The sequence below is a fragment of the Salvia miltiorrhiza genome, chromosome 2, assembly GCF_028751815.1.
Source record: "Salvia miltiorrhiza cultivar Shanhuang (shh) chromosome 2, IMPLAD_Smil_shh, whole genome shotgun sequence".
Lineage (NCBI taxonomy): Eukaryota > Viridiplantae > Streptophyta > Magnoliopsida > Lamiales > Lamiaceae > Salvia > Salvia miltiorrhiza.
This window is the reverse complement of record NC_080388.1, coordinates 8961222-8984484: the sequence shown is the minus strand read 5'-3', so window position 1 is coordinate 8984484 and position 23263 is coordinate 8961222. Positions and strand designations below refer to the sequence as shown.

Below are 23263 nucleotides of genomic sequence, written 5' to 3'. Positions count from 1 at the left end.
ATAAATGCAGGTTATATCCCATTTTTGCTTGTGGCCTACCCACATGAATTTATACGTCTTCAACAGAAGGGAGAAATCAACATTTTAGTTACAACAGATACTAAACAAAAATCAATGAAATTAATTTCTACATCGATGCTTATAAAAGTAATAATATCCATCATGTGCCTTTCGTTCCTTCTAACTGGAATATAAACATTCGAAATTCTCCATGAACAGATCCGTGTGTTCAGATCAACATCTGCTGCTTTTCTGATGAAGCGTCGTTCACATGATTCTGAGGTGCATAGTGATGGAGGTGAAGGTCGTCAATTTAGGCCATTATCGTTCCCGTTGAGCTTCCCCATCGACAATGTGAAGTAGATCAAGAGAACAGTTCCCATGCTCGACCTGGACCAAGCAGGATAAGCTTTAAAAAGTGATTGACAAAAGAAATTCTTAAACAATTTATACAATATAAAAATAAGCTCCAACGGATTACAAGGTCCCAAAAAATAAATTTCTCAACCTAATTTATTTTTTTATTTTATAAAAATAGGGTTGGTTACCTGTAAATACATGAAGTATACCTTAATTCGCCTTTAATTTTAATCAATAGTATTATTTTTTTTTCTCAATTAATACATATATTTTGAACCTTTTGAAATTCGGCTCAAACCCTCGAAGTTTATTGCGCGACTTTTTTTTCATATGAGCTAACTATAACGAAGAATAAAAGGAGATAATGTTTGGGCGTCCACGTAACAAAATTCTAGCGCCCACATAGGATAAAACATTGCCGGAATTTTAATTGGGGCAGAATACGAAAAACTTCAAAGTTAATATATGTATTAATTGATAAAAACATAGTGTAGATTAAAAATCAAATATCGGTATACTTTGTGTATTCACGTACAATTAATAAATCCTAAAAATAACTCTACTATAATTTGTTACTTTTATTATATACCCTTTCAATTTCATCTCTCTTCAATTTTCTCTATTTAGCTAAGATTTTCTCTTTCTAACTCACAATTTTCTCTATATCTTATAAGATCAATTATCTAAATAATCTAAAAACTTATAAACTCTCGATACCTTACATCTTATAAGTTGTTGGAGCTTATTAAGCTCTCCAAATTAACCTTAACCAAACAGTACTCTAAATTTGTAAACTTTTCTGCACAAAATGTGTCATGTTTTGTTCAAACAAATGATAGAGTGAGTTTCTTACAGTGTGGCGAAGAAGACAACTACTCTTCTGGGATCAAGGAAGCGGCATTGGGCAGAATGGCGGTGCCCGAATCTCTTGCCGCCGTGCTTGGTTTCGGCCGAAGGGCTGCTCAGGCTTCCCTTCTTGATGGTGATTTGGTGATGATGGATTTTGGGGCTGGTGGCGCGGTCGGAGGTGTCGTGTGCCACCACCACTACTAGTGGTGAAGTAGCTGCAAACAAATAAAATTGAATTATTGTTAATATATATATCAAAATATTCACTTTGCTATTGTAAAAAAAAATACTTATATAGATTAGAAAAAGATAAAAATAAATAAAAATTGACATTTTTTTAAACTTAAAGTATTGTTTTACCCTTGCTTCATGTGAATTTACCTTAATTTACAATTAAGTAGCTTCGCGGTTATTAATTATTATAATAATAAAAATAAAATTGTAAGAATGACTACTTTTTTATTTTTAGTAATTATTCCTTCCATCCCCAAAGAATGTAGCCGTTTGTCAACAAACACAAATTTTATTAAATGTTTGGTAAATATTTTTTGAGTGAAGAAATAATGTCATAATGTGTCAGTAAATTTTTGATAGAAGCTTCTTGATTGGAGAATGTGCAGCTTGGAGAGTGATTTTTTTCTCAGTAAATAATGAGTAAATGTGAGATTTAATTATAAAGGTTGAGTGTCTCAAAAAGGAAACTACTATATTCTAATGGAAAATGAAATTTTCCATTAGATGAAAGAGTCTATAAGACACAACTTATGAATTGTCTATTTTACCCATGTTATATATTTATTATTATATTTATAAAATATAGATCTATTTTGATATATATTTATTTGTCATCCAAATCTATAAAAAATACTTTATATCTATAGCTATTGATAAGGCTTATAAATAAATATATCCACCCAATAAATTATTTAAACATAATAATGAATTAATTGATTTTTTTAAATAATAAATTATCAATTAAAATAACATTAATTACAACGTACGTTCTTTCTGCTAGTTACTATAAAAGTATATATCTTATCAATTATTATTGTACATGTAATATGATTACTTACTTTTAAGCATACTTTAGTACTTTAGTAATTTAAAATATAAAAGTATATGTTCTTATCAATCATTATTGTACATGTAATATCATTTCTTATTTCTGAGCATACTTTATTAATTTAAAATATATAGGTTTGTGATTTGTGATGTTTGATAGTATCTGTTTTATTTAAATTAGGGTTAATAGTGTTTTATGATCCGAACTTTCAACGTTTTTCACAAAATATCCCGAAATTTTATTTTCTCTTAAAAAACCTTAACTTTCAGTTTTTTCCACAAAATATCCCGCTATACAAAATTCGATGACGGAAAGATGATAAAAAAAAAAAACCCCGAACTTTCAGCGTTTTCTAACAATGGTGGCTCTCAATATTGCTTTACAACAATGGCGGTTCCCAAAATATTTCTTTCGACGAGATAATTCATCTTTTTGTCGGCGGTTCCCATAAAATATGACATTTTGTGAAAAACGCTGAAAGTTCGTGACATAAAACACTTTTAACCCTTTAAATTATGATGAAAACTAATCTTTTGTTATAGTTAATTATAATATTTGAAAGTTAAAACTCTCTCCGTCCCTCAAACATCTTCGCTCTTTCTATTTCGGACCGTCCCCAAAACATCTTCTAACCTATTTTTAGAAATAATTACATTCACTATTACTCTTACAATCTTCATTTTTTGTGGAATCTATTTTCCACTCATCAAATACACAATTAATTTTTATTAAAACTCGCGTCACCTTCCCTTAAAAAAATGTTTCGGGGAGGGAGGGGACTTACTTACTTTTATCCTGACCTATATAACTAGTCAATACTCACACACGAATCGATTCACAACTGAAGAGAACATGTGTATCCTCTGAAGTATTTTGAGTCCATTAATAGAAACAACATCATTTAATAATCATCATGTACTACAATCAATTATGCTTTCTACTCTTTCGTCGTTTTATGTAATTCATCAGAGGTATCCGACACGCACTATTATGGCTTATATGAATCCAAGTTTTTCATAGAAAATTCTAATACTTTTAGTTAGAGTTACATGTTCACATACGATCAGTCACACACATGTAGGTGTGTGCATCGGTTTAAAACCGAAATTGATCGATCCAAAAATTTTCAAATCGAAACCAAATTAATTAAAACTGAACCAATTGACTAAATTAGAAAAATCAATCAAAATTGAATAACTAATAATTGATCGGTTGCAGTCGTGTTTTAAACCGACCGATCCTTTAGCGGGCACAACATCATAAACTCGTGCCGATGAGGAATGGCAGGCGCAGGCGCCTCGGTGGTCCTCCTCGGCTTCGGCACTTAGCAGGAAGGAGAGGTATGTGGTTGGTTGCTGCTGTTGGCGGTGAAGGGGGAGGCAGCGCACTCAAGGTGGCTACGAAAGGGATGGAAGGGGGAGGAAGGGTGGAGGCGGCTGCATCGAAGGACTGAGGGAAGGTGTCGTTGTCCGTGTCACTCCCTCCTAAGAATTTGTTTTATAGACGAAGGGAGTAATATATTAGCTAAGCTGAACTTATTAAATGAGCTGAACTTGGTCGTCAAATTCTAGGACTTTTAGGGGTGTTTACTTTGAAGGATCAGGTTTGATAGATAAAATTAGTAAGATTAATTTCTTATTTACTTAGATGATTGAAATTTTGGGATATCGATTTTATCATTTAAACTAATTTTGCTTGATTCATGCAAAGTAAAATGCCCACTTAGCATAGTATTTTATCATTTGCAGTTTGTTATGGTAAAATTATTAAAATGATAAAAGATTATGATTAACAATCAGTAATAATTATAGTACATTAATTCGAAATACGTATTAGTCACTAAATACCAAATTGGCCGACATAAATCTTGTCCTCTTTCTACCAACCGAAAAAGGGAGATACATGTATATAGTCTATTTAAATAGTACTAGCTAGATATCTTAGATAAGCATATACACATTACAAATATCGTCTATTTGAATAGTACTAGTCTACTAGATATCTTAGATAAGAACATACGACATTACATATATCTTATGCTATATTACAAATATATGTTTCATAAATATATACGAACAATTATTGTATAACTGATTAATACCAATTGATTTATAATTAAATGCATGAATTATTTTACAGTTTGACAGATATCAAGATATCCTATCAAATACCATTTGGAAAAAAAAACAACTAATGGAGTTTCGGGTTAACTTTCCAAAATGCTACAAATAATGAAAAGTTTATTCATATTTATAAGAGGATCAAATATATTACTTTTTTCTCTTGGTTAACTAGAATCAATCTATCATATTTTATTTTTGTATATATAATGAATTCTTATCATAAAAGTAATATTATGTGTAAGCAGGGACGGATCCAGAATTTTTTTGTCATGGGGGCACAAAATAAGTACTTCATATATATAAAATATGTTAAAAAAAAATTACTACATAATAATTCAAGTCTATTATAATTGAAACCTTCGACAATAAAAATTTATATTATAATTAATAAAAAATATATAAACTATAATAAAAATTATAATTACATAATTTTGGGATTACAGAATTTTATAAAAAATTATATTATAATTAATGAAACTATATTATAATTATAGAATTTTGGGATTGAGAATAATAAGATATAATAAAATTTATATTAATATACATATATAATTAATATATATAGAAAATGTTGTGGGGGCACGTGCCCCCGTACCGGGAGCCATGGATCCGTCTCTGTGTGTAAGCAATAATATTATTATTAATATATTTAAATAAGCGAAAAGGATCAAATAAAAACTTTTTCCTATGTGATAAGTAAAACCAATCTGGACCATTTATGTGTGCGTGTGTTGTTCTAGTGGTAATCTGGTTAAATGTATGATGCTAAAAAGTTTCAGATTGTCATGCGATTCTTAAAAAAAAATTGTTCTTCCATAAAAATTGTAACATTGCAGTATATATATAAAAAATTAACATTAACCTAAAATAAGCAATACCATAAAAAAGTATTATGCACATGTAACTCTCCATGCATATGTATATACATAAAGAAGCAATAATTTATAATAGTAATTGCTATGGAAAAAGTTATTTTTTAAACTAACTCCATCATTTCTGACTACGTTAACTTATATGATCAAGGTTTTATGTGAACTTTCCCGAAATAATGTATATGTAAAAGTTATGTTATTAAAATGGTTATTTTGTCTTTTCTAGAACAACCATTATACTCCCTCCGTCCACAATTTAATGCCCTGTTTGGCTTTAAAAAACTGTCCACAAATTAATGCCCTGTTTTGCTTTTTGTACCCTTTTACTCTCCTACTTTTTCTATATTTACTACCCTTTGCCACTAATGGACCCACCTTCAAACACCTTTTTCACTTTTATATTCTATATTTACTACACTTTATCACTTTATCACTTTAGTCAACTACTTTATCACTTTAGTCAACTACCCTTATATTTCATCCACATCACCTTTTTTAGCTTTCTTAGTCTCCGTGCCAGGACCCAAGTAGGGCATTAATTTGTGGACGGAGGGAGTATTGTTTTAGAAAAGCAAAAGATATAACATTGTTTTAGGTTTCTTTAGTAAAAGAGAAAGGAATGTAATTCTCTCTTATTATAGTGGTTACCTCTACTTGAAGCTTCTACCGCCGCCGCGGCTGCGGCGGCGGTTGGGTTGATTTTCTTATCGGCGGCGCCACTGGTGGGTCCTTTTCTTGAATGATTAATGCTCTGTAATAATACACGTAACAATAGTTTGATGATCGAACTGGGTTTTTTTTTTTTTCATAATTATTGGAATTAATCAAACAGAAGTTTAAAATTGCTACAAAGAAATGGAATTAAAATGAGAGGAAAACATACAGTGATTCTTGAATTGCCTCTTTCTGTAAGATGAGAGAATGCTTCGATATCTACCACAAATCCATCAGAAACTGATATTTCCTCTACTCCAGCTCTCATTTTGTCAAAATCCATCTGAGCCTCTATTTTTTTTTCTTTTTTAATTTTTTGTTACAAATATATTTATGCATGTATGCATATATATATATACAGGGACGGAAGGCGAGGGATGTAATGAGGGGACCCCGGCCCCCATTGAATTATAGAATAAAAAAGAGGGTGTTTCTGTAATTCTATCTATTGTTTTAGAGAAATAATATTATATCTACACATATATTAATATTCCCCATCTCATAAATTCCTTTTCTCCATCAAACTTTTTGCAATAAATTTTTGTGTGAATTTGTTATTTTTTCTTACTATTGTTGACTTATCTTATGTCTAAGAGCGAAGTTTGATTTTAATGTTTATTACAATCCTCAAGTTAAAAATACTCAAGTTAAAGTAAAATCATGGACAATTAATAATGAAAACTATTATTATTATTATTATTATTATTAAACTCCTTAAAAAAATGAAAACTAATTTACTTTTTTAGAAAATGAAGCAATCTTAAAAAAATGCATAGAGGTAACTCTTATATGTTTCCAATATATTTGTTGTTAAATTTTTCCGATGCCATACTTCAACAAATTTAGGTCCCCAAATAATAAACCTTGGATCCGCGCCCCCGTATTACATTGGTATGTTAAAAATAAATTAAGACAACTGTATAATTTATTACTTAAGCTTGACCTTGTTCAATTCATTATGTATACAGTTAATTAATTAATTAATATTATGCTACATCCGTCCCATTTTAATAGATTCGTTTTTCTTTTTGGGACGTCACATTAGAATAGACGTGTTTTTCATTTTGAGTAAAAAAAATATACTTAATCAAAAGAAGTGAGTCTATTAGTGAGATAGAAATTTTGATTATTGGTTTATTGTTTAATATTTTTTTTTATGTGAAACATCAAACCATATGTGCTATATAGTTCTAACAGTTCAACTCAAAAAAATAAAAATAAATAAATAAATAGTTCTAATTAACAGTTCAGTTTATAATTTTTTTCTTGTGCAATACATAATTACTTTGAGTATAAATACAAATTTATAAATGTTAGCAATTAAGCATTTCCAAAGTATGAAATCTACAATAAGTAGCAGATTTCAAGGTAATTTTTATTATACTAATGATTTTTAATTCTAGAATATAATTAACATAACAAAAATAATAAGTCTTGATCTTGAAGCTTGATTAATTACTAGTTAGTTTTTCTTGAAGGTCCTAATTAATTAGGTTTAGCAGCTTCTAATTTTGCAGATATTTTCTTCAGAAACAATAATCAGGTGATTGAAGCCGAGGAAAATGGGAAAGGGCCAATGGAGTAAGACGCGTTTGGCTGGTTGCTAGTTTGCGTATGAAATCAAGAAATGAAAATTCTACTTTCCACAAAGTACTCAAGAAAGAAGGACGAAAACCAAACACGTCCCAATTTGTCAACTAGTGGAGACACATGTCCCAATTCATATAAATGATGATAGCTATAAATGTATTTTCTTGCGAGAATCAAATTAAGCTTCATTATGCTCGGTCCACATAAATAGTTCTGCTAAAAATTATTGTATACCATCTAAATCTTGAAGAATATTTTACCCAGCTCAAACAAAAAAAGTAATTTCTACATCAATTATTTTGTTTTCATTTTAAGAAGAATCAAATTTGGGAATTTCGAGTTCGATTGCGGAATGTTTGATTTGGACTTTTTGGCAGAGAAAATGGACATTTCACATTTGAGTCTGTCTCTTTCTACTACAGATTTGTATGAGTTACATGTGACTTATCTTAATAATGCTTTTTGAACGATGTTCCCGTGGAATGTATTTCATTTTGTGCAATAATTGGAGTTGTGAGCATTTTGAATCTCGATTTAATAATAATAATAATAATAATAATAATAATAATAATAATAATAATAATAATACTAATACTATATTTAGCTGAACATGTCGACGTAAACGAAACATGTTTGAAATTGATATGACTTGTTAGTTTGTGTGAGCGAATCCGTTAATACATTGTTGAGATAGATCAAATATATTAGATGATAAATTCGATATTTCACAATATCTTTCAATATTTTTAACTAGTTATAATTAGGTTTACTTATTGTGGTTTGTTTTCTACTAATAATTAAGGTGTACAATATATATATATATATATATATATATATATATATATAGGGTGTGGTTCTAGAGAGAACTACATTATTTGTGAGAACGGGAGAACCATCAAATCTAATGCATCCACTGTAAAAATTAATGCATTCGCTGTTAAAATTAATGCACTAAAAAAATTAAAAAAAATGCTCCCTTCAGGATTCGAACCCAAGATCTGCATTCATCCAACAAGATGATGCATCCACCGTAGATCTTGATGATCGAATGGCTGAAAATGGTTCTCCGGTTTTCTTTTATTTATGGTTCTTTCCTGAACCTCTCCCTATATATATATATTCATAAGATCTTAATATTATTTTTGATATAAAATATTATGTCCTTTATAAACAAATAGTCTCAAACTATTATACAAATTTGTTTGATAATGTATATGTAATACAAAAACATAACATATAATTATAATACACCTTATCAAACAGTGAATTAGGTATGATAAATATTTTAATACCTATTATTAAACATGATATTGATATGTTATATATTTAAAAATATCTTAATTAAATATGTCACGTACGCTTTATGTAACTTATCAAATGAGCCCTTGATATTTTCCGTTTCCTTATAGAAGAGTTATGTACTGACCATAAATTAATATATATATATATATATATATATATATATATATATATATATATAATAATAACATTTGTATTTTAGTGTCAATGAGTAGGGATGTCAATCAGACCAGTCCATCGGATTTTCGAGCTAGCCCTATAGGGTTCCGGGTTAATCGAGTGCGGGCTAATCGGGCTGGAGATTTTTTCGGATTGTAAATCTTCAACCCTAACCCTAAACATTCGGGTTTCCGCGGGCTAGCCCATCGGGCTAATCAAGTTAAAGGCGTAGAAATAAAATTATCATTTGTATTTTATTATTCTTAATGATCTAATGTATAATGTATAAAATATGCATAGATATTAAAGATATAAATTATATAGCAAAGCATGAAATGTAAAAATATAATATATTCAAGATTACATAACATATAAAATATTTTTTTTAAATTATATAAAATAAGTTAATAACAATAAAATGTTCAACTTTGTTAAAAAAATAAAAATAAAATATTCAACAATACTTTGAAATTAAAGAAAAAAAGCATCTAAAAAAATCTCAAACCCTAAAAGCCTAAACTCTAATGTATTTTAAAATTCAATTAAAAGAAAAATCAGTAGCCCAACGGGCTGGCCTGCTTCAACCCGCCAGCCCGATTAGCCCGATTTATAATCGGGTTGCGATTTTTCAACCCTAACCCTCTAATTTTAACGGGTTATTCGGGTCGGCCCACGAGTTTCGGGCTGAATTGACATCCCTATCAATGAGGCCTAGCTCAAGCCTCAAAGTTGAGGCACTTAAAGACTCTCCTTTGTGAGAGGTCTTGGGTTCAATCTCGGCTGCGTGCGGATCATTTTTCCACTTTTATGTGGGTAGTGGTCTCGTTTGTGTGCTGGTTACTTATTAATTATATAATAGATACCTACTGTAAAAAAAAAACATTAGAATTTTAGTAAATATATTAGCTCACTTTTTCATGCATTTAAATGTACTTCATGAGTCATGTCAACCGACCAAATTTTCAATTTGATAATGCTCTACTGGAATACTATAGAGAGTCCGAAATTATATCCCCTACTTGAAAGATAAACGTTTGAAGATGAGCTATTAGGCATGAAAGTCTTATTGGACTATGATTTTAGAAGTGGGCCTTGTGCTCTTGATGTTTTTTTCATTGGGCCTTCAATTAATATAGTAGTTTATTTAAATGGGCCCAACCCTTAAAAAAGACCCAATCTTATAATAAATGTAATTATATTCAGTGGTCACAAATTATAAAATTACACGGAAGACCCATTATTGCAACAGATTTAGAAACCCGGGCATACATTTATCATTTACTCCTTTCAAAAAGAGTTAATTGCTAATTAAATTTGAAACTTTCGATCTTTGTGCAAATTAAATTTATTTTTAAAAGGGGTAATTGCCTGTAAATTCCTAACGTATACTCGGAATTGGTTTTTGCACCTTTTTTTATTTTTCTTCTTTTAAATACCTAACCATTAGTTTTTGTCTGAAATTTATCCGATCACCGGTTTTTTCTTACACCGGCGCCGGAAATGCCACTGTGGCAGCCGGAATCCACACTGTAGCAGCCGGAATTCACCACTTGGCTCATTTGTGACACGTGGCAAAAAAATATGAAAAAAATTGAAATAAAAAATACATGTGGAAAAAAAATAAAAATAAAAAATAAAAGAAAAGGAAAATCACCCCCCCAATCGTCCTTTCTCCCTTCCCCACCCCAAACCCTAACTCTCCCTTCCCCCACCCGGCGCCGCCCCCTGCCACCTCCACCACTGCCGGCGCCGCCACCCACCGCTACCACCACCAACGCTCCACCGCCTGGAGCAGCGGAGGAAGTCGATCGCCGCCGCCGTCCTCCGGAGCAGCAGACCAGCCTCCACTTCGTGGTAGTGCACGAGCAAGGCGCACGACTGTAACAGCCCGGCTCCAGACTTGACGGCTGTCCCCACAGACCAATACAAGTCTTTTCTAGCGTGTTTTGTCCTCACTCGCACGCTCCCTGAGAAACTTCCCAGGGGGTCACCCATCCCGGAATTGCTCCAAGCCAAGCACGCTTAACCTTCGAGTTTCTTCCGTGTGGGCACCAGAAAAGAAGATGCATCTTATTGATATGAGTAGCACCTATCAAATCACTTAAGCTCTCCTCGAATATGCAGTCCCATACCTGCATATTCTTGGAATCCCTCTCGTTCGGGTGTGTTTCGGTTCATCCCTGCACCCCTCCGCTTGGAAGTCTTAACCGGAGCCGCTCATTGTCCGTGTCTCTTTTGCACCGGCGATCACCCCGCACTTCGTCCCCGGGCGTCACAGCGACCAAGCGGCGGAGCAGCAGACCAGCCTCCACTTCGTGGTGGACTTCCGGCCTCCCCCTCCCCAGATCTCGTCGGTCTCCCACTCCCCATACCGCAACGACCTTTGCCTCCCCCATCCCCAGATCCCGCCGACCTCAGCCGCCCCCTCCCCCTCTCACCTGACTTTCCCTCTTTCTCTTCACATCTCACCAGTTCCAATTTCTCCGAATTGAAGCGGCGAAGCGCGGGGGAATTGGTGGTGGCGATGGTGGTGGTGGCGCAGCAGGGGGCGGCGCGAATTGGTGGAGAATTGCGGATCTAGGGCACAAATTGTTGCCCTTTGTGCGCTTCCGTCTGTGCTTGCGAATGTGGTGAGAACGGTGTGGGGGTGGTGCCGGCAATGGTGGCGGCATGGGCGGTGGCGGGTTGGGGACTGGGGAGGGGCAGACGGGATCTGGGGATAGGGGAGGGACAGGTCGTTGCGGTCTGGGGAGTGGGAGACCGACGAGATCTGGGGATGGGAGAGGGCCGATGGGTCTGGGAATGGGGGAAGGGGTGGCCGGCGCTGGCGTATGGTGGCGGCGGGCGGCGCCGGCGGGTGGGGGGAAAGGGGGAAGAGGTGAATAAGGTTGGGGAAGATGATGAGTTGGAAATTTTCTTCTTTTTTTTTTAATTTTTTTTGCCACATGTAAAAATTATGTTTAGGTGTCAATTCCGGTTGCCATCTCATCTATTCCGGCAGCCACAGTGGCATTTCCGGCGTCGGCGTTAGAAAAAATCGGTGATCGGACAAATTCGAGACAAAAATGAAAGATTAGGTATTTAAAAGTAGAAAAATAAAAAAAGGTGCAAAAACCAATTCCGTGTAAACGTTAGGAATTTACAAGCAATTACCCCCTTTTAAAATGATTCAATAAAATGTGTGAATATGTGGATTCATAATAAGTTGGGGGTAAAGGAACTTATAAGCTCGATGAGCTTATTTTTTGAGCTTATAAGTTATTTAAGAGTTTATTTTGCCAAATACTTTGAAGGGGCTTATAAACTCCTATAAACAGCTTATATGTTGTTTTAAAGAGCTTATAAGCTCAACCGAACACCCTTTGAGTTTAAACTTCATCTGACGTTGAAACTCATAAGTAATTGAAAGCTTTTAAATCTCATTGTATAGATTATCCTCTCATGTTGTTAATAAAGGAACCATGTGAGGAGTTTATTGTTAAGATCTCATAGGATAATATTTTAAATAGTAATATGCAAATTTCAATTCATAACTACCACACATAATATATACTACAAGCAAGATCATACAGAAAATGTAATGACCCAACTTCCCAAACAAAAGAAATAAGAAAATAATGTGATATGAGCAGATCAATTATGAAGATTTACCCAAAAGATTAGGTATCTGTGTTTTGAAGAGATTAATAAAATAAAGATAAAATAAAATAAATGAATGGGCATTGAGCGACATAATCGATTAACAACATTCAACTTTCCAGGAGCGCATAAGTTTAGTTTCGTGACTCTGATCATAATCAACGATGGCTTCATTAATTGAAATACGAATTAAGAGTATAAGCTCAACAAGATAATATTTTACCATATAATATAAGTTCTTAGTTTAGGGGATTGAAAGACAAGATAGCAAGCTAGTCGTTTAGCGGAAGCAAAAGACAGCGTGGAACCCTAGCCTCAGCTCAGCCCCGTCTGCACCAACCGATCAACCTGAAAATATTTGAAAATAATTTGGGCTAAGTACTAGTGTACTCAGTGGGCATGAGTTTCTAAATTATTTTATGAAATAATCAAAGCAGTTTATCCAATATCACAATCATGACTCAGAAGGTTTTAAAATAGAAATACACTTCTAAGCATGACAACACATTTTTCTCGTTGAGGGCCCCATGTAACGTTCGATTGTTACTCGCTGCTTATGATCCCGGGCCTTTAACCACCGTCGGATTGCTTACCGCCGCTTAAGTGAACCCGGGACGCTACCCAGACGGAACACGTCATCATTTGTGCTTGGAACGTGTCCAGGAGCACCCTTATAACGCCTGCTTAGCTTCGTTAGTGCCCAAATGGCGATCAACCCATCGAGCAACTAACCTTGTGTACACAATCCTCATTTAACGTGTTAGGCCAAATGAGAATCTCGATCGATGCTTATGCGAGAATTAAACAATTACAGAACGCACATAAAAACATTTATATTGGATAAACAAATATTTTCATGAAATATCAGAGCTTATATAACTCAAGATACATTTTACCAAAATATAGCCCACCTGGATAGGCAAAGCCTGAAGATCATACACATATAAACCTGTCTTGGGAAAGCAGCGCTAACCCACCTGGTCACAAAGAGTACAAGAAATTCTATTCTTAATAGGCCTCGAGGTATCATTCTAATTTCTAAGTAAATGGAATTGCTAACTATTGATACACTTTGCCCGGTTTAATAATCTCCTTGAGTGAATTCATAAACTTTTAATACATAGTAATTAATAACTTAATTAAGATAATTAATAATAAATTTAACACTTATAAGATATTTAATATAAAAGCTAATCTTTTAAGAAAATTAATAAAACTAATTAAAACACTAGTAGGCTCAATTAGAGAAATGATTAGAGCCCAAGAAATTAATGCAATAGACTTGTTCAAATCAAATGAGCCCAAATATAATAAAACACAGCCCATCAAATAAATGAAATGAATCAGCCACTCTGATTAATATAAATCGGCCCATTGATTTTAATAAGTGAGAGCCCAAATCTGAAGACCAATTTGAAAAAAAAGTCAAACTAAAACGAAGAAAATAATACTCCATAAACACCTCTCTCACTTTCCCACTCTCAAAAATCGGCTCTCTCTCTCTCTCTCCCAAAATCACCGCCCCTCTTCTCCCTCCAAGATCCGCCGCCGCCTGCTCCAACCCCGGCGATAATCGCCGACTCCGATGTCTCCCCTCACTCGTCGCCTTCCCTATCTCACCACCCTCTCTCTTAACCACCGCCCTCTCTCCATCTACCACATGCAGCCTGCCTCACCGCCGGAATCCTCCCACGTCGTCGCTCATTTCCCTCACCACCTCGTATCTGCCTCTCTCGAACCGGAGCCCCACCCCCAAAGAGGAGAAAACAGACGCTGACTTAAGAACCCGATTTTAAGGGTAAACAAATGGGGTTCGAAAATATATATAGACTCGATTTCTGTTCTTGTTTGTTTTGTACTGATTCTTCTCTTTCTTTGTTTAATAAAAACGAAAATGTTGTTGTGTGAATGAGTCTCAGAATTTGCGGAATTGCCTTCTGTCAAGTTCTTGTCCGGATGTAGAGATAAAGAGGATACATGTTATGAGATAAAGATTGGAAGAAGAGTGAACCTTGTTCAGTATTTCTCTTTTGGTTTCTTGTTTCTGGCTGCTTGATTGGGCGTATTTATACGCATTTATTTGGGGGGTTTTGGTAGGATTTTTGTGTTTAATTCGTGTTAAATATCGTCTTTGGATATGAATTATGGTCTTATATGAATTTTGATGGTATTTGATAGGTTTTGGAGAAAAGTATTGATTTTGAGAACAGTTTTGAAGTGGTAAGCTGTGAAGATCGAATGCTGTCACATTGATAATTGAGCTAGGGTGGACTTAATTGATTGCTGGAATTTTTATTCATCTTTTAGCTATTGGAAAAATTGGTTTAATTGGGTTTTATTTATTTAATTTTATGTTTAGTATTTTCTATATTTTCTTCTCAAAATTTCGTGGGTTACTTGCAGGCTTTAATTAGATAAATTCTCGCCAGTCCCTTGGGAGACGATCTTGCTTATTGCTGTTTGCGCAGTGTGGGCATACCGGCTGATAGGGTTGGTAAACCGGTGCCGGTTTTTCAGTTAAAACCGTAACCAAACCGGAAAAACCGGTTATCGGTTAATCGATAACCGGTTTTTCCGGTCCGGTTCGGTTACCGGTTAGCATTCTCACAGTAAACCGGTTAATCGGTTTAACCGGTCGGTTAATCGGTTAAACCGATTAACCGGTTTTTTTTAAATTAATTAATTAATTAATTAATTAAACATTAGTTAGTCATTTAGGGTATCCACAGCCGCACTTCCAATTTCCAAACCGTTCCATCCACAGCCGCTCTAAGCCTCTCGCCTCCCATCCTATCTTGTTCGTATGTTCCCATCCCCGCCTCCCATCGGCACCGGCGCCGGCACCGCTGCCTCTCCCATCGGCAGGCGGCAGACCCAGACTCCCAGCAACGCTCGACCAGCAGCAGCAGCTCGTCCCAGCAGCAGCAGCGCTCGAGCTCGAGCCGCCTGAGCTCAGTTCCAGTTCCGGCGTCTCGCCTCCAGATCAGATCTGGCGTCTCGCCTCCGCCCCTCAGATCAGCTCTCGCCCTCTCTCACACCAACAACCTTTCTCCCTCTCTGTCTCCTTGCCGTCGCATATGCAGCCGCGACCCCGCCGCCGCCGCCGCCACTTTTCAGTCCCGGCGTCGGCTCGTGAACAGCCACCGACCCTTCTTCAACAGTCATCAAAAACCCCAAAATTCCTCCAATTTCAGAAAACCCCTCTCCCTAAATCAAATCCCTAATTTACTTCTTCTTCTACCCTCGCTGTGAACAGCCACCGGCCCTTCTTCTCTCGGCGAACGGTGAGAATCGCCGGCGCCTTCTCCTCTCCTCCCCACGGCCGTCGCCTTCTTCCCTCTTCTCTCTTTCCCCACCTACCAACTCCCGCTCCCTTCCCCCACTTTGTTGGCAGATAACCCACAACAGCATGTAATTAACCGGTTAATTCGGTTAATCGATTAACCGATCCAGTTAATCGGACCGGTTAATCGGTTAACCAAATCAAAAACCGGTTCGGTTTTCGGTTAGTAATTTTGATGTTAATCGGTTCCGGTTAACCGGTAAATCGGTTCGGTTAAAACCGAACCGACCGGTTTACCAGCCCTACCGGCTGACTGCCGGATATTTTTGGTGTAAAACGACGCACCAAATTTTGGCGCCGTTACTGGGGAGTGTTTCTCTTTTTGCTTTTCGTTTCTTTTTTCTATTCTCTTTTAGTTGTCTGTTGTTGTTTCCTTTTGGTCTGTCATACTCTCACACAATGAGGACATTGTGTTGTCCAAGTGTGGGGGGTGTCTTTGTTCTTTGTTTTGTTCGTTTTTGCCTTGTTGCTCTGTTGGTTTTCGAGTCAGTTTCGAGTCCTTTGGCAATGTTATGATGGATGATGTGAAGAGTTGAGATTATGATATTGGATTTGGTATGATAGACTGTTGCTCTTGTGATGAAATCATGCATATGTTCGTAGGTATTCTTGTATGAGAAAAACGTAGGTATTCTTGTATGAGAAAAACGTGCAAACTTTGATCAAAATACTTGAAGCCTACTAAATTGTGAGGATTGAGCCTTAATGAGCACACATGACTAGCTCCAATTGTTTCTTTGATGAGTGATTGATTCGAACTTCTATGTTGAATTTCTGGTTTGCCCTGTTGCCATAGTCAAGACTAAGTTTGCGAATTTAATGCATGAAAATGATTAAGGCATTTAGGAATAACCATTGTTTGGCGTGAACATATTATCCAAACCTTCACTATTCTCTTAGTGAGCCTGTTTGTGCCTAATTTGCTCCTGTTTTGTTTGATTAAAAGCCACATATATTGAGCCTTAGCCTATTTTAGCCTGCTTTTGTCCCGTGAAAACATGTGAATGCACTAGGTTATGACGACATGAGAGATGAGTGCTCTTATCATTTTAGTGTGTTGAGTGATGATTCATTGATGCTATGGGATATATATGTTGTTGAAATAATAATAATAATAATAATAATAATAATATTAATAAAAAAAAATATATAAAAAGGGTTGATTTGGGTGTATTTTGATCATTTTCGCAGGTTTGGGGTCATTCTAAAAAATATGTGAAGTTGAGGGCCGCATTGAAGTTACTTAAGAGTTGGGGGACCAATGTGCAAAATCTGGAATTAGGGTTTTATTTTGACTTCAGTCAAAATTCCTCCCCAAATTCTCCCCACGTTTCCCCTCCAATTCCGCCGTTGCACCCCCTATTCCCGCTGCTCCGGTCGACCACCACTCTTCCGGCCACAGCAGCGCCGCCGTGACCGACGCTGCGCTTCCATTCCCGCCGCTGGGATCCCATTCGCGCATAGAACCACCACGCCCACCACCACCTGCTGCCAGTTCCTCCCTCAATCGCGCGTCACTAGCTTTCACCTCCACGCGACACCGCCGAGGGCGCGCCGTCTGCCGGCACGAGCCTTCACCTTTTTCGACCATCTCTTGCCGCTCACCGCTGCAAGTTCAGGCCACCATGGCCCCTAAGAAGAAAAAGCGCCCATCCCGCAAGCCGAGGCCACCATCTCCCTCTCCCGTCCAACACACCGAAGAAGCGCCGTCTGCCAGCGCGATTCCGGCCCTTCCAGCCACCGGAACCCTCCTTTCCACCACGGAGGTGCCTCCGGCCGATGCTTTAGCCATCGTTGTGTTCTCACCGCCATCGACATGTGAGACCAGACCATCTGCCGATGTTCCGGTTTCTCCGACGTTCCGGTTTCTCCATCACCGTCTACTTCAAGGAAGAGACGTCGGAAGGTGGCCATTCCTAAGCCAAAGAAGCTACGCAAATCTACCAGCGGGAAAGCCAAGCTCCCCACGTCTAGTAAGGCGAAGGCAGGAGCTACGACCTCCACCCCTTTGAGGCGGATCAACCGCCAGCATGCTCGACCTATCACGATCGACACCCGCGTGCATGAAATTGCATCTACCTCCGATTCTGAAGACGAAAAGTACGAGCAGGGAGCTGAGGATGAACAGGCGGAACAAGACGAAGAGTACGAGCAGGAAGAGGAGGAGCAAGCTGAGATGGGGCCGCGCCAGAAGCCCAAGCGCCGGAAACCAGCTGTCCCTCACAGCCGGTTCACCGCCAACAAAGTCGGCGCGAGGTATGAATGCAATGTAAAACGCCCGCTGACTGCTCCTCGTTTGTTTGATTGGAATAATCTGCATGTGTTAGGGGTAAATGAGGAAATAAAAAGACACTTCACAAGTATTGGGTGGTCCCCACTCTTGACTTGCGATGAGCCTCTTTATTTCCGGTTGGTGCTTGATTTTATTTCTTCATTCCAGTTCAGTTCGCATTTGCATCTAGATCATGCTCAGGCTATTACATTTTTACTGAATCAGGATTGGCATCATATGTCTGTGAATGAACTGAATGTATGGTTAGGATTTGAAACAGACGAATCTGTGGTTAGTGATGAGTATGTGTCTGCCCTCTATGCTTTACCTGTTGATTTCTCCACATCCATTGATGCAACATGGGCTGCACTTTCCACTGAGTTAGTTTACAGGAAGGGCTGTTCCCGTAGTGCGAACATCTCTGACCCAACTTTGCGTGTATGTCATCGCTTCCTTTCCTATAATCTGTTTTAACATGTGGATTCAATGCATATTGTTACTCATAGTGAAATCTTTCTGTTGGATTGCATGCGGAGACAAGTGAAAGTCAATTGTGGGTATTGGGTAGCTTTACAATGGCGCGCGTGCGCCAATAGGTTGGTAGGACGCATTGCACTTGGGGGTTAGTCACACGGTTAGCTCGTGCCTTGCACCACACTTTTTTATCACAAGAGCAACAGCCTATCATACCAAATCCAATATCATAATCTCAACTCTTCACATCATCCATCATAACATTGCCAAAGGACTCGAAACTGACTTGAAAACCCACAGAGCAACAAGGCAAAAACAAACAAAACAAAAAACAAAGACACCCCCCACACTTGGACAACACAATGTCCTCATTGTGTGAGAGTATGACAGACCAAAAGAAAATAACAGCAGACAACTAAAAGAGAACAGAAAAAAGAAACGAAAAGCAAAAAAAGAAACACTTCCCTGAACGGTAATCAAGAAGGTGAAGGAGGGCGCAGTCCGAGAGCTTGCTTCACCGCTGCCAATCGTGTGCTCAAATCCACCGCCCATTGCGGTGGATGAGTGTCAAAATGGGTGCACAAATCAGTGCGCAGAGTGTGAAGGCACGAGCTAACCGTTTGACTAACCCCCCAAGTGCAATGCGTCCTACCAACCTATTGGCCCCCGCGCGCCATTGTAAAGCTACCCAATACCCACAATTGACTTTCACTTGTCTCTGCATGCAATCCAACAGACAGATTTCACTATGAGTAACAATATGCATTGAATCCACACGTCCAAACAGATTATAGGAAAGGAAGCGATGACATAGACGCAAAGCTGGGTCAGAGATGTTCGCACTACGGGAACAGCCCTTCCTGTAAACTAACTCAGTGGAAAGTGCAGCCCATGTTGCATCAATGGATGTGGAGAAATCAACAGGTAAAGCACAGAGGACAGACACATACTCATCACTAACCACAGATTCGTCTGTTTCAAATCCTAACCATACATTCAGTTCATTCACAGACATATGATGCCAATCCTGATTCAGTAAAAATGTAATAGCCTGAGGATGATCTAGAGGCAAATGCGAACTGAACTGGAATGAAGAAATAAATTCAAGCACCAACCGGAAATAAAGAGGCTCATCGCAAGTCAAGAGTGGGGACCACCCAATACTTGCGAAGTGCCTTTTTATTTCCTCATTTAACCCTAACACATGCAGATTATTCAAACAAACGAGGAGCAGTCAACGGGCGTTTTACATTGCATTCATACCTCGCGCCGACTTTGTTGGCGGTGAACCGGCTGTGAGGGACAGCTGGTTTCCGGCGCTTGGGCTTCTGGCACGGCCCCGTCTCAGCTTGCTCCTCTTCCTGCTCGTACTCTTCGTCTTGTTCCGCCTGTTCATCCTCAGCTCCCTGCTCGTACTCTTCGTCTTCAGAATCGGAGGTAGATGCAATTTCATGCACGCGGGTGTCGATCGTGATAGGTCGAGCATGCTGGCGGTTGCTCCGCCTCAAAGGGGTGGAGGTCGTAGCTCATGCCTTCGCCTTACTAGACGTGGGGAGCTTGGCTTTCCCGCTGGTAGATTTGCGTAGCTTCTTTGGCTTAGGAATGGCCACCTTTCGACGTTTCTTCCTTGAGGTAGACGGTGATGGAGAAACCGAAACGTCGGAGATGGTGGCTGAGGCGGAGGGCTCGACAGATGGTCCGGTCTCACACGTCGGTGGCGGTGAGAACACAATGATGGCTAAAGCATCGGCCGGAGGCACCTCAGTGGTGGAAATGAGGGTTCCGGTGGCTGGAAGGACCAGAATCGCGCTGGCAGACGGCGCTTCCTCGGTGTGTTGGACGGGAGAGGGAGATGGTGGCCTCGGCTTGCGGGATGGGCGCTTCTTCTTCTTAGGGGCCATGGTGGCCTGAACTTGCAGCGGTAGGAGATGGTCGGAAAAGGTGAAGGCTCGCGCCCTCGGCTGTGTCGCGTGGAGGTGAAAGCTGGTGACGCGCGGTTGAGGGAGGAACTGGCAGCAGGTGGTGGCGGGCGTGGTGGTTTTGTGCGCGAATGGGATCCCAGCGGCGGGAATGGGGGCGCAGCGTCGGTCACGGAGGCGCTGCTGTGGCCGGAAGAGTGGTGGTCGGCCGGAGCAGCGGCGGAATTGGAGGGAAAACGTGGGGAGAATTTGGGGAGGAATTTTGACTGAAGTCAAAATAAAACCCTAATTCCAGATTTTGCACATTGGTCTCCCAACTCTTAAGTAACTTCAATGCGGCCCCCAGCTTCACATATTATTTATATATATATATATATTTATTAATATTATTATTATTTTTTTTAGAGAAAAGCGAAAATAAACAAAAACAAGGGCAAGAAAAATTAGGTTGCCTCTCTATGAGCGTCTTTGTTTAACGTCCTTGGCTGGACAGAAAAGAAATTCAAAATCCTTAGACGATGGTTGGAGACGTCAGGCTGAGCGCATTGAACGACTCCATCTCGACTCCGGCATAATATGGCTTGAGTAATTGTCCATTAACCTTAAAACTCTTTCGTGTTTCGAGGCTTCGGATTTCCACAGCTCCATGAGGACTCACACTAACAACTTCAAACGGGCCCAACCAACGAGATTTCAATTTTCCTGGCATAATCCTTAAGCGTGCGTTAAACAAGAGAACCTTCTGCCCAACTTCAAAGGATTTCCTTCGAATGTATTTGTCATGTAGAAATTTGGTTCGTTCCTTGTAACGACTTGCATGATCATACGCCTCCAATCGAATCTCCTCTAATTCTTGCAGTTGAAATTTCCGCTCTTTGCCAACAACTCTCATCTAAACAGAATTCCTTCACGGCCCAAAAAGCTTTATGCTCCATCTCAACAGGTAGATGACATTGCTTCCCAAAAATCAGCCGGTACGGAGACATACCAATCGGTGACTTGAATGCAGTGCGGTATGCCCATACCGCATCGTCCAGTCTCAAACTCCAATCCTTTCGTCTCGGGTTGACTATTTTACCAAGGATGCTCTTGATTTCTCGGTTAGAAACTTCAGCCTGACCGTTGGATTGGGAATGATATGCAGTGGCAACTCGATGGTGGACTCCATATTTCTTGAAAAGTGCTTCCAAAGTGCGGTTGCAAAAATGGGTTCCTTGATCGCTAATGATGGCACGTGGCACTCTAAATCTGTTAAAAATATTAGCTTTAAGGAACCCTGCAACAACTTTAGAGTCATTAGTGTGGGTGGCCTTCACTTCCACCCACTTCGAAACATAATCAACAGCCAAAAGAATGTAAGAATTTCCAAAAGAACTAGGAAACGGCCCCATAAAATCCATCCCCCAAACGTCAAAGATTTCACAGACCAAAATAGGAACTTGAGGCATTTCATTGCGAGAAGAAATATTACCTGTTCTTTGGCACTTGTCACAATTTTTGTAGAAATTGTAAGAATCCTTAAAAATAGTTTCCCAATAAAAACCACAATCAAGAATCTTACGTACCGTTCTTTTGGGACCAAAGTGACCTCCACAAGCATGAGCATGGCAAAAATTCAAAATGGAATGAATCTCCTCATCAGGGATGCAACGTCGTATCACTTGATCCGCACAAGTCTTCCACAAATAAGGATCATCCCATATGAAGTATTTTGCTTGGCTCCTCAACTTATTCTTACGGGCTGTCTCCATTCCCTTAGGAAAAACTCCAGCAGTTAGAAAATTAACCAAATCAGCATACCAAGGAGTGTTACCGTCGATGTGCAGCAGCTGTTCGTCTGGAAAGTCGTCTGGTATGGGCATACCGTCTGACACAGTCTGCAATTTGCTCAAATGGTCAGCTACCAAGTTCTCGGCTCCCTTTTTATCTTTAATCTCCAAGTCAAATTCCTGCAAAAGCAGAATCCAACGGATCAAGCGAGGCTTAGATTCTTTCTTAGAGAGCAAATGCTTAAGAGCTGCATGGTCAGAGTACACAACAACTTTAGAACCAATCAAATAGGATCTAAATTTTTCACAAGCAAAAACGATGGCTAAAAGCTCCTTTTCCGTGGTTGTGTAATTGCATTGAGCCGAGTTGAGAGTTTTGGAAGCATAGTAAATCACATGGCTCTCTTTCCCAACTTTCTGCCCTAGCACTGCTCCAACGGCGTAGTCGCTTGCATCGCACATGATTTCAAAAGGTTCTCCCCAAATTGGTGGCTGAATGATGGGGGCATAAGTGAGTCTACTCTTCAACAAATCAAAGGCCTCCTTGCACTTGTCATCGAACACAAAAGACACATCTTGATGAAGCAACCTAGTGAGAGGTTTAGCAGTCTTTGCGAAGTCTTTTATGAAGCGCCTATAAAAACCTGCATGGCCTAAGAAAGCACGAATCTCTTTCACATTAGAAGGATAAGGTAACTTAACAATCAAATCAATTTTCGCCTTATCAACTTCTACTCCTCTTGCAGAAATCACATGCCCAAGAACAATCCCCTCTCTCACCATAAAGTGATATTTCTCAAAGTTCAACACCAAATTAG

The 23263-nt window shown here is 38.5% G+C and overlaps 1 protein-coding gene across 1 annotated transcript; it reads right to left on the bottom strand.

Moving 5' to 3' along the window:
• Nucleotides 1-21: 21 nt before the first annotated feature.
• On the bottom strand, nt 22-6376 carry LOC131012951 (uncharacterized). Its single transcript, XM_057940933.1, has 4 exons — nt 6151-6376; nt 5916-6018; nt 1214-1424; nt 22-390 (listed from the first exon to the last, which is right to left on the bottom strand). Exons 1-4 carry the CDS (start codon nt 6262-6264, stop codon nt 309-311), a joined length of 510 nt encoding a protein of 169 aa, XP_057796916.1. The 5' UTR covers nt 6265-6376; the 3' UTR covers nt 22-308.
• Between the last annotated feature and the right edge of the window lie 16887 nt (nt 6377-23263).

Bases quoted from the DNA above. Each gene is read 5' to 3' on its own strand.
- LOC131012951 (XM_057940933.1), bottom strand. From the start codon at position 6,264: ATGGATTTTGACAAAATGAGAGCTGGAGTAGAGGAAATATCAGTTTCT. The intron at 6,019-6,150 runs GTATGTTTTCCT...GTATTATTACAG, and splicing joins GAGGCAATTCAAGAATCACT to AGCATTAATCATTCAAGAAA. The intron at 391-1,213 runs GTAAGAAACTCA...TGCTTGGTCCAG, and splicing joins GTTGTCTTCTTCGCCACACT to GTCGAGCATGGGAACTGTTC.